This window comes from Manis javanica, chromosome 11 (assembly GCF_040802235.1).
Source record: "Manis javanica isolate MJ-LG chromosome 11, MJ_LKY, whole genome shotgun sequence".
Lineage (NCBI taxonomy): Eukaryota > Metazoa > Chordata > Mammalia > Pholidota > Manidae > Manis > Manis javanica.
The window spans coordinates 77,486,428-77,498,452 of NC_133166.1; the positions used below are offsets into that span (position 1 = coordinate 77,486,428).

Sequence of the window (12,025 nt, forward strand, 5' to 3'; positions counted from 1 at the left end):
GAATAAAGTGGAGAAACAAAAGCCATTCAGTATAACACGGCAGAGGCCACATCTATTTTCAGGACCAAGGGCATTAAAATGTATTGATGTTCTTTACTAAAAATAACAAAGTTCATTTAAGGCAGAGTCTTTGTAGCAAAAAAAATCTGCTAGCCTTCCCGGCACTTGGTTGATAAACCTGGTTATTGGACCCGTCTTGGTTCTTCCAAGGCCCGGTTGCATGGCATTGCTATGTGCTTAGCCAGGTTGGTGCCCTGTAGAGCGCATCATGGACTCTGCGTGAGCACCTTCTGATCCATTTTGTTCTTTCAGTATCTTTCATGACTTGCATTTGTTAGTTTTGCTGTTACTCTGGAGTAAAGAGGAGGAACAACTATACGATAACACTTGGAGAGTAGACAGCAGGTTCTGCACACGTCCGGCTTGGAGCTCCCTGCTCTTCTAAGTGTGTCCTTGGAGGGCTTCTTGTTCACTTAGGCTGTTGGAAGAAACACTATAAACTCAGAGCACCAGGCAAGGTGCCAGAGATGGGATTTAATACCAAATGAAACGAGCATTGGCCCTCTGCAAGCAGTGGCCATAGATCCAGACTCCATAATGGACATGGGAGTGGAGCTATGCGCCTTTCAGGTTAATTGACCTTGTCTTGCTTATTTATGATGATTATTAAGAGAAATGCTGGCTGTCAGGCATGATCAGCATAAATCAAAACCAACTTCTTTAAGAGAAGCCATAAAACTCCTCAAAGGAAATTCCTATAGCTGGATGACTGGATTTCACAATTCCTTGAGATGCTTGGAACTTCAGAGAGGACAGACAGTTATCTTTTATTGGACACTGCTTTTGAATTTGGGAAATTTTAATGCTTTGGTTATTTCTTTAGTAAAAATGAACTAGAAATATATTATGAGGAAGATAACCTTGAGCTCTCTGAGGGCTTTGCAGTGTGTGCAGCACTAGAAACAAGCAGACATCACAGTGGTTCGCATCTCTAGTCGCAACCTGGAGATCACTGCTGGAAGGGCGCAGTCAGTCTCGCTCCATTGGCCAGAGCTGGTGCAGTCAGAAGACTTGGGGTCTTGGGCTGTGTGACCTTTAGGGAATGCCTGTCCTCTGTGGGCTTCAGTGTCCTCATGTGCCAGGAAAATGGGGGGCTAGGCTAGAAACTACCATGCTTACATCATAGGAGACGAAGCAAGTACTATACAGAATATCGGTGGGGACTTCTTCCCAGGAGACGGTCCAGAGTTGGGGAATTTATTTGCAGTTGTCAGATGTTGATCAGGCTCTTTGGTGCTTTCAGAGTTTGGAGATGTGGAAGTTTCCGGTGTGGTGGGGGCGGGTCAGGCAGTGGAGGAGACAAGGACACTATAAGGACCTCGTGGTCTAATTGGAGAGGAAGCACAAGAGACATGGAAGGGAGAACCGAGCTCCGAGGCACCTGTCAAGTGCCGAGTGTGTAGGGACGTACATAGGGAGCTGTGGACGAGGCAGGGTCAGAGAGAAGATGGTGCAGGGTGGCACTGGACTTGCACTGGGCCGTGAGAGGTGCCCAGGCTGGGGTGGAGGGCACATGGGCCGAGGCAGTAATGGGACCCAACCATGAGCAGCAAGAGCACAGCCTGCGGGTAACTCAGCGAGGGGGCATTCTGCATGGACAGCATGACAGAAGGACATGCAGGCCCAGATCAAGAGTGCCTTGAAGTGCTGCTGTAATGACTGTACTTGGCAGTGGAGAGTCATGACAAGTCCCTGACCGAGAGTGTGCTCAGCAGTGAGGAGCTGTGGGTAGCTTCTACTGATGGAGTTTTATGGACCTATTCACGGTCCTTGTCAGCCCTGAGATGATCAGTGACGTGAGCTGTATGTGGCCATTAGCCACGAATTCGGGTGGTGACACTCTGCCTGCCATCCTGGCCGGAGCGCCGTAGGTTGCTGGAGGACCTGCTCGGTGATGTGCACTTTTGCCGTGGCTGCCCCAGCCTGCCCCGCCTTCACCCCCCGGGCCTCACACTGACAACCCCTTGTGCCACATAGCACACCTTGTGTGAACTGTGCCCGGGCATGCTGCACTCTCCTCCTCGGGTCCCTGATGTTTCGCCCATGCGTGCTGTGGTACCTCCTTGGCTTCTTTCTGTCCCTCTCTTAGGCTAGCTGGGGAATCTGAAAATTAGATCAGCACCTTGGTCTAAATGAAGTTCCTTCCCACTGGCCTGGGTGTGGTGTGACCCAGCATCCAGAACTCCCGGGAGAGAGAGTGGGTCTGCCCAAGAGAAGCCATGTCAATTCTAGAAGGCACCCCAGGCTTGACCCGCCTGGGCATGAGCTCCTGAAAGGTCTGTTCTGCCCTAGACTCAGCCTGCGGGACACCCAGCCCTGAGCCAGAGCAGCTACCATTGATTGGCTGGATGGCTGGGTGGTCCTTCAAGGTTAGCTCAGAGTTCTTTTCTATGAACTTCTCCTTTCTCACCCTGCTGCTGATCTTTGAGCCTATCTTCCATTTCCTTTGCCACTAAGCACCAAACACTGTGCCCGCCCTGCTCTGGGTGTTGAGTAAACATTACCGAAGGGATGGGGGGCCCAGTTTGCAGAGCTGCTGCACAGATAGCTGGGACCAGTTCCTCCTCACAGGGGCCTGATGCGCCGCGATTGCTCTGGCCCCCTCTGCTATGCATCTGGTTCTCAGGTGCGATCCTGTGTTGTCGTAATGAGCTCAAGAAATAGAGTGGTTGCCGGCTTAATAAAAATGGGAGGAAGTTCTTGCTGGGAGATTAAGACTCCCAGTGTTTCTAAATGACTCCACCTAGAGACAGATGAGAAATGGTTCAGAATGAAAGAACATTTTTGAATATACAGTTGGGAAAAAAATAGGAAGTAATTGACTCTATAATACACCAAGGAAGCCCCTTGGCGTGGGAGTGGGTTGGGTGGTGCAGACAGGTGCAGGCCTGAGGATCCCGGAGAGACCTTGGAAGGGGCCCAGCTCCCCCCTGGGGCCCCTGCCTTTCCCAGCTCCGGCTGGAAATGTTCACTCTGGGATGTTGGCAGTGGGGTTAGTATGTAGAGACAGGGGTAGATGTGAAATCTCCATACCTTCCTCTCTATTTAGCTGTGCCTCCACACCTGCTCTAAAAAAACCAAGTCTTCAAAAGGAAAGAAAAATTCTGTGTAGGCAATCATATAATCGTCTAAGGGCACCAGGAATCTAGGCTCCTTGTATCTTGGCTTCCTGTAGTTTATGATCTTCATCTCATTGGCCAGCCATCAGCCCCAGATTTCATCCAGGTCACAGGAGGAAGGAAGAGAAAGAGGACCCCACCTTTAAGGACACTTTCTATTAGTTGCACATGGCAATTCTGCTGAATCCCCACTGGTGGGTATGAGGTCACTGTACCGCACGGGGCATGGTCTCCGTCCTGGTGGCGGGAGCCCTACTCCACCTGGAGTCTCTCTTACTGAGGAGGGGAGGAGGACAGGTTTGGTGGACAGTGAGCGGCCCCTGTCACAATGCATAGAGCATGCTGAATAGGGATGGCACCTAATCAGTGTTTATAGTGTTGTTGAAGCAAGTAAGCTGTGTTTTCTGGAACTCCTGTTACTGTAACACTAAACATTAGGACCTTTTTTCCCTCGCACAACACAACCATCTCTAACTCCACTTAACATGCAGCCATGCTGAGGGTGAGACCAGTGCAGCTCACAGTTCTAGGCTGGGTTTTGTGTGTGTGTGTGTGTCTGTCTGTCTGTCTGTGTGTGTCTGTGTGTGTCTGTGTGTCTGTGCGCACGTGTATGTGTTCTGTGGGTGGAGACCGGAGGCTGCTCTCAAGGTAAGGTGGGGTCTCCTGTGCTTTTGGAGGTAAAGCCCGAGGGCCAGCGTAAGGCAGTAGACATGGAGGAGCACAGCGGGAGGCTGAGCATTTCCCACTTAGCTCTGCTGAGCCCCAGAGGCCTGTCACAGCCCCACTACCCGCATCAAAAAAAATGTGTATTTAAAAGACTGAAATTCAAAGAGGTTAACTTTGGATTTAATCCCCTACTTAGGTTCTCAGCGAAGGAGGCTCATTCCAGCGCTGTCTCTCGATACCCCATCCCCGGTGAGAAAACCTGTTAACAGTGCTGGGGTTCGCTGGGTGGACGGCCCCTTGCGCAGCACCCAAAGGGGCCTTGGGGAACCTTTTGAGATTAAAGTCTATGAAATTGATGATGTGGAACGGCTGCAGCGGCGAAGAGGGGGTGACAGCAAGGTGAGCTACCTTCTCTGTACCTGGTGGCAGGGCCCCAGCAGATCCCTGGGGCGGGTGCTGGGACAGGGCCCCAAGAGTGGGGCTCGGCCCCATGGAGAGTCCCAGTGGGCTTCTGTCCCAGCCAAAGGGCCTTCTGATGTGGCTTTGGAGACCTCCGTGTTCTTCCACCTGAAATGTCCTAACAGCTCAAAGGCTGGAGGACTGGGGACCTGTGTGATCATTCTGGCTCCTGCTTGGAACTCCAGCTACCTGCTAAATTTAAGAAACACTTGTGACAGTCCCACTGGCGCTTGCATTGCCAGCTGACCGTTGGGCGGAGGTCCATCTCAGTGGGCCAGCGGCCAGATTTCCCTACACATTTTCACTGACTACGCCCACAAGCCTTCCTTTCTAGAGCAGGTTGGGTGGATTCGAGCTAAAGGTCCTTCTGTCTCTCTCGCCTGCCCTCTAGGAGGTTGTGTGCTTCAATGCAAAACTGAAAATTCTGGAGCACCGCCAGCAGAGAATCGCCGAGGTCCGAGCCAAGTACGAATGGCTGATGAAGGAGCTGGAGACCACCAAGCAGTATCTGATGCTGGATCCCAACAAGTGGCTCAGTGAGTGTAAGTTTCACATCCACAGCTCAGAGGCTGCAGGGCTGGGGACCTATGGGCTCTTCTGGCTAAACAGGCCTGGCAGCAGCCAGGTTTACCAGTGAAACAGGCCTGAGAAGGAAGAAGGGTCCCAATCCAGGGCCTCAGGGCCCATGCAGTGGAGGCAGCAGTGCTGAGCACGCAGGCCCGCTGGCTGGGGCAACGGGAGGGGGAAGGCCAGCAACCGGGTGTCAAGTGTTGCTCTTCCAAGATTCATTCTTATGTATTTCAGTCCAAAACATCTCAAAATGAGATTTTTTTCCCCCTGCATTGTGGCAGGGGAGCATGCAGACATGAAGGCTGTATCACAAATCTACTCCTAGGCCACAGAATCACAGGGCATATCCAGCCGGAAATAGACAAAAACTCACAGAGCTCTTAATAGGGGAGGATGTGCTAGCCGAGAGGCGCCTCCCAAAGAACTCAGAAAGCAAGAAAGCATGTTTGAGGGAAAAAGTAACATTCACAGTGTTTCCATTTAACAGAAAGCTCAGGATGACAGTAACCATCCAACAACAATTCAGAACAATTTTGCTCTCTTTGAAAAACACAACCGTCTCTTATTTATTTGTTCCTCACCATTCCGTTTACCATAAAATAAAGCTCAAGCCTACTCCCCACCATTTCCCTGATGGGGACCTGATGCTGGGAGACTGAGCCTGTGGAATAAAAAGGATCACTGCCCTGACCAGTCTGTTCCCTCTGGAGCTGCACTGCCTGGTCCTCAGTCCAGCCCCTCCGATTCACAACTGTCCCCTGCATCACCCCTGACCAGTGCTCCCTGGCTGGCAGGTGGAGTCCAGAGGCTTAGGTTTAAGAATACTGGGCAGGATGACACTGGGGCAAGAAGAAGGTGACAATCCGTCACCTCCTGGCTGTGTCCCACCCCTTACAACAATATGTCTTCAGGTTCCTTTTCCATGAGAACGGGGTAAACCTTTCCCATGGGCATCTCAGTGGGTACTGGTGAGGGTCTGGTGAGCCAGCAGGAAGACAGTTTGAAGTATCCACCATGTTGCCCTGAACCATTTGTGGTGATGGCCCCAGCCATGCAGACCCATCTTGGGTGCTGGCTTTCCCACGTACTAGCTGTGGGACTTTGGGTAAGATGCTTGACCTCTCTGAGCTTTGATTTCCTTAACTGCAGAATGGAAACATAATGGTGCCCCCTTCATGGGGTGGTTGTGAGGTGTTAACGAGTCACTGGAGATCAAGTGCTGCTTCCCCTGCTTGGCTGTGATGGCCGCTTGGCATCGGGTAGTCATTATTGTTATCCCAGAGTTGAACGAAATAGACATCCAGGAGACAGTTCCTCTGTGTCCACTTGCACAGTGTGCCAAGCGAGGGCCTTTGTTGGAAATCCAGACAGACATGAACTCCTGCTCTCCAGAGAATTTCATCTGTGGCCCTAATAGGGCAGACAGGACCTGAACGAGCCTGTGAGCTAACATGTGGCCATGGCTTACATGGGAGCCCACGGCTTACTTTTCTCCCACCTGTACTCACCCCTCTCCTGCCCTCACGAGTTCCTGGGCTCTTCAGGATCTCAGACTGCCCACTCACTTTTACTGTTCTCATTAACATGTTATTTTTAAAGAGCTGTTTGTGCCTAAGGCAGGCTTGGAAGTGTCTTCACCTTACGTGAAGCCACATTTCTCCCAGGCCAGGTGCAAGCTTCCACATCAGTACCTACAAGCAGATGCTCCAAGAGGCACCTGCTTCCTTCTGGCCTTTGTACATGTCAGGAATCAGCAAGGTTCTGCTGCTGGGGAAGGGGATGAACAGAGGCCCCATGACAGGAGAAATACAGACCAGTCCTATACGATGAGCTGAAACCAGTAACGACCAAAAAGAAGTCAGGCCGCGCTGACTTTTCCCGGAGTGGGTAACAGGCAGATCACTGGCCCAGAAATACGTGTGCTGGCATCTAACTTTCCTACTTTGGTGCCACTTTCAAGGTAGTCCAATTGCACTGCCTGACATGGTAATGATGTGGCAGGGTTTTTTTGTTTCTGTTTTTTCTTTTTAAATATTAGTCTGGCAATCAGGAACCCTCAGACTAAACCCCATCTCTAGCCGGATTCACGGTGTCACCTGAGCAAGTGACCCCCCCTTGTCTGGATCTGTTAACTCACCTGTAGGAAGAATCAGCCATGATTACAACCCCTCATACTTCTAACAGGTTACAGTTCTCCAGCCACACTCACGTGTGTCATCTCATTTTTATTTCTTGGTGACTCCTCTCCGGGAAGGAGGGCAGCCACTGCACCCTCACTGCACTTCCGGGACCTGTGCTGGCCACCTAGGAGTCACATGCAGCCTCTTGCCTCGGCTTGCAGGACATCCTGCCACCCGGCTGCTGTCCACACTGTCCTTCCTGTGCTGGGCCCCCTGCCTACCCCACTGCCCAGTTGCCATGAGACAAAGTGGGAGTGTGGGGCCTGGGGGCTGGTGGGGAGTGGCCCCGGGTAACTGCTCTCAGGAAGTGAAGGAAGCAGGCTTTTCTCTCTGTGACGGCCTGAACATTAGGGCCAGCATCTGGGGCCTGGCTCTCGGCTTGTCTTCTGAGTGACAGGAATCTTAGTTATTAATGTAGACTTTATCATCATATTTTTTGAATGACCAGTGAGTATGTGAGACTCAGCAGTGCCATGAGACAGGGCCAAGGGCCTCAGCCTGTGAGCGGTGGCTGTGTACAGCTGGGTGGCACAGGGGCACATCCAGAGAGGAGCATATTTCTGTATGGCTCAGGTGCAGCCCCAGAAGGGCCTGGATCCTCTCTCCACCCCTCAGCCAGAAGATGCATTATTGACTCATAGAGAGGATGGGTGCTGGCCAGTCTCCCTCAAATTCTGTGGAGGTGGGTGAAGGTCACCGTGGCCTCAGTGGTCTCACCAGACGGTCTGAAATGACAACTGATTGAAAGCCCCAGTACAGATGCAGGGGGTGAGCAGGGCTCCTCAATCTGAGAGGGGTGGGGCGGGCAGCAGGGCCCTGGGATGGGGCTGGACCCTGGTTCCCCACACACTCTCCACTCAGTCTGTGCCGCCATTGGCTTCTCCTTCTTTGCAGTTGACCTGGAGCAGGTCTTGGACCTGGATTCCCTGGAATATCTGGAAGCGCTCGAGTGCGTGACAGAGCGTCTGGAGAGCCGCGTCAACTTCTGCAAGGCCCACCTCATGATGGTCACCTGCTTTGACATCACCTCCAGGCGCCGCTGAAGGAGCCACGCCTGCTCCTGGGACTCCCTGCCCTGCAGCGGCTGTCAAAGACAATGGAAGGAAGATGAAGGTCGGTGGCAAGTCTGGAGTGAGCGTCGAGGGAAGGCGATTTTTCTTTTGTTTTCTGTAGGAAGGGTTCAAACAGCAAACACGCTCAGGAGGAGAAATGCTGGGAAGCCCACGGCCAACAGAGCACTTTGAGGACCTGTGAGCTCATTTGTACATAAGAACGCTGGCAGAGGCCTCACTCTTCTCCTGGTTTGTGGGAAGGGGCGAGGGTGACCGAGGATGGCTGTTGAAAGCTGGAAAAAATGACAGCAAAAGTGACCCAGAATGACTGATCAAGTGCCTTGCAAACCCTTATAACCCAAACATTCATGTTCATACTTCCTTGTGTACAGATGGTGCTAGGCAAGATGAAAACCACAAAACAGAAAAGAAAAACACGTTTTTGAAATGTATTTACAGCTCGTTTTTTCTTGGTGTCTTATCCTATTTCTGACTTGCTGTTTCTAAGTCTGTTGTGTTTGTAGACCTCTTTCCTAATCAGTATTGCATATGAATAAATGTTAACTATCTTTTATGGTTCTTCTGGTAAGGCCACTCAAACAGAACATAGAGACTTCAGGGGCACAAGCCAGTGTGTTTCCAAAGAAGGGTGGACCAGGAGGTGACACATGATGTTGCCTCTCCCAAGTGCTGCGGTCGGCGGGTCGACGTGGGAGGTCGACGTGGAGCAGGTGCTTGTGAGAGAAGAAAGGCTGGATTTTTAAGGGAAGGGAGCCTTTAGGGCCAGGGCCCTACTTACCCCGTGGGTGGGATGTTTGTTCAAGACACAGTTCCTTCTGCGAGTCCTGATGCACATACTGGTTCCTTTACCCACAAATGCATGGTCATCATAGCCCTCAAATCACTTCTCATATTTGTTTTTATTCCAAAGACTTTGGGTTGAAAACTTGAACCAATTCAGCAGAGCCATATTGTTTTTGTTCTCTAGTTATATGAATTTAAGAGCACAGGTGATCTCCCCCAGTTTGGAGGCCTCCAGCTGGCGTATGCACAGACTCCTTTGGAACCAGGAGGATTGCTTTGGAACCAGAACACATGTAGGGGTTGCATGTCTCAGTTGTCCAGAGGGCTGCTTATAGGCAAGAAGTCCCAGTTCTCCCATGTCCCAAAGCCTCCATTCCAAGAAAGGACGAGGCTTGTCCCCTCAACCTTGGCACCTGCAGACGGAGAGAGGTTTCCTGTCATACCTCACATGCCCCTGGAGGCAGAGCACAGACTGGTGGATGTGGATGTACTGGTCCAAGCTTGTAGGCATGCAGACGTCACCCTCCAGTTGCGCTGCCTATCCCTGCCACACTTCCTTTAGGGGCGTTCATGCCCACCTTAGTGATGGTCGCCCAAGGCCCAGGAGTGGGCACAGGGCTGCCTCCTACCTGCTAGACCAGGGCCTCTCACTGGGCCTATAGCCTACCTCTTGATGAGGTGCTCAGGGTTTTACAGAGCACCTATTTTGGCCCTTGAATACAGCATAGCTTCATGAGCCTATTAACCATCCCTGTTAACCAACTCCTCAGTCCCAGCTGCTCCTGCTCTTTGCTAGTGGTCTGCTGGACACATGTAGCCCATCACAGCAGGCTCAGACAAGATAATCAGTATTGTATCTAAGCCTTCATTGGTCAGAACAGGGCCCTGAATGATTGCTTGTTAGGAAGGCAGCTCCTAGACTGGAAGCCAGCTCCACAGATCCCAAGTCCAGCTTTGTGTTCTCTAAGAGCTGCTCTTGTGCACGGGTGCACACAGAAGGCATGCGTGTATCTGATGGCTGCACAGGCTGAAATACAGCAAAAGGCTGCTCTGGAATAGATCGTTGCACTTTTAGTTTGGGAAGGTGCACCCCACCCCCAACCCCCGCCCCGGCTCTGTAGCCTTAACCCGTCTGCAGGGCAGCCTAAGGCTCTGGGCACACCTGTGGTCTCACATATAGCACATGTAAGAATACACCCTCTCAACAGAACATTAGAGAAGCTTCGAACCCCAAGGGATGACAACCTTCTGAGTTTTCCATATGGCATCCCTTTTGGTTGCCACTTTGAAACACCAGTTCATGGGAAACCTGTACTAGGGGGATGGTCAAAGGTGAGTATTCTAGTCTTTGTTGGAAACAAATTCACCTGTTCAGTATTCCGTGAGCTTAGCGTGTGCCCCTGGCACATTCCTTGGGCCCAGAGGTCACATGCTGGGCTGCCTGCCTTAGCAGGCTAGTGGTGGGGTCCTGGTGCCTCTCTTGGAAACATCTCAGAGACTTAAAACCTCCAGCAGTGGAGTCTTTCCTAAGGGAGTGGCCTTCAGCTTCCCTCCTGCCTAAACCTGCTTTTATTCATTTGTAGTCAGCTTTATGAGACAGCAAAAGGGTTGAAGGAACCCAAAAGCTGTCTTACCAAGTCAAGTTCACTTCACCAAGATGCCACACCATGGAACGTCTCGCAGGGCACTATCGGCCATGGGGCAGGAGAACAACTCTGCCTGGAGGTTGTCCATTCTAGCCTTTTTTCTTTTAAACTAAATAAGCTGCAAACATGTTAATGCATCAAGTATTGATTAAGTATGTGAACAAATTGTGAATTTTATGCTATGTGCTTGTCCCTGGTTCTATCTGTGAGTTGACTATACAGATGATGATCTTCAGGCACTAGGACAGGCAGGCCTGGCCGCCTGTTCTGAAGCAGTCCCATTAGTGGAAGAATGCCTCCCTGACCAGATGGGCATGGTTCCAGGTCTCTTGGTTTTGGTGACAAATAACCCAAGAAGGGAAAGAGAATGTCAAAGACCCTGTTTCCATCTCCTTATCCACAAATGAAGGGACCAGAAACATCTTCATCTGAAATGAACGTTTAGTTGCCAAGGCCTTAATTCCTCATCTGGAATCTGCTGGCCTCCCCGCATAGGTTAGTGTGAGGTGGAAACATCAATAGCAGAATAAAACAGATCCAGAGCAGGGGAACAGTGATATTGTTTCCCCGGGAGTAAATCCATACTGCACTTTGTGACAGCGTTTCACACTGCGACAGAGTGAGGGTTTGTTTTATCCTGGCCTTTCAGTCCCCACCCGCGAGCTACAACCTTTCATCTTCTCATCCTTGAATTCCCCTCTCCGAGGTGGGAAGCTGTTGCTAACTTTCATCTCTCCCAGATTTGAAATTAGAACACACGTCTGTTGTTCATCTCCGGTTGCTATTCTGAACATGGAGAACTTGGGATGCAAAGGCAGGGCCCAGTCCTGGGCTGATGCAGTGGGGATCCCACGAGGGAGCCCGGGCTGGGGAGGGGATGGCAGCTGGGAGCAGAGGCCGTGCAGCCTGGTTTAGGAACTTGGCAGCCAGGAATCCAGCCCAGTGTGCCATAAATTAGCCTTCAGCTTGAAGTCTGTGTTTCTGGGAGGTGGCAGTAACTTTACTGTAGCCCAAATAGCATCCGGGATGATGGTTCAAAAAGTCTGACACACATATTCTCATTTAGCTGCTGGTTCTTGGATTTCCGATCACATTGAGCAAGAAGTTCTTCTTTGGGCTTCAGATTCTAATGTTGATCATGACTCATGGTTAATCCATAGCCTTTATCAAGGGGTTACAATTTGAAAGCAGCTGTCTGCCCTGGCTTCTCAGGATAGGAGACGGGGCTGGCGAGAGCCCACAGGTCGGTTCACCGCAAACACTGTTGCCTGTGTCATCAGCCACCACTCATGTGTCATTGAGATGTCCCAGACAACACTGTGGTGAATGTTTTTAAATTCCTTACACCAAAAAGGATTTCAGACTATAAAAGAAACTAGTAAAAAATGAGTGAATTTCAAAATTGAAACCAGAGGAATTCATGAATTTACTCAGTTACTGCCTGCTGGAATTAGCCCACTCTGAGCATA

At 50.9% G+C, this 12,025-nt stretch overlaps 1 protein-coding gene across 3 annotated transcripts in view; it reads left to right on the forward strand.

Moving 5' to 3' along the window:
- Positions 1-8,675, forward strand: part of KIF26B (kinesin family member 26B) — a 425,993-nt gene extending 417,318 nt beyond the window's left edge. For 2 of the 3 annotated variants that reach the window (XM_037013694.2, XM_037013696.2), the window contains 3 exons: positions 4,042-4,244; positions 4,696-4,846; positions 7,949-8,675. In XM_037013694.2, coding sequence (XP_036869589.2) covers positions 4,042-4,244; positions 4,696-4,846; positions 7,949-8,097 — 503 coding nt within the window. In that variant the 3' untranslated portion in view covers positions 8,098-8,675. The remainder of the gene's footprint in view (positions 1-4,041; positions 4,245-4,695; positions 4,847-7,948) is intronic. The other variant, XM_037013695.2, reaches the window with a different exon arrangement.
- The last annotated feature ends 3,350 nt before the right edge of the window (positions 8,676-12,025 follow it).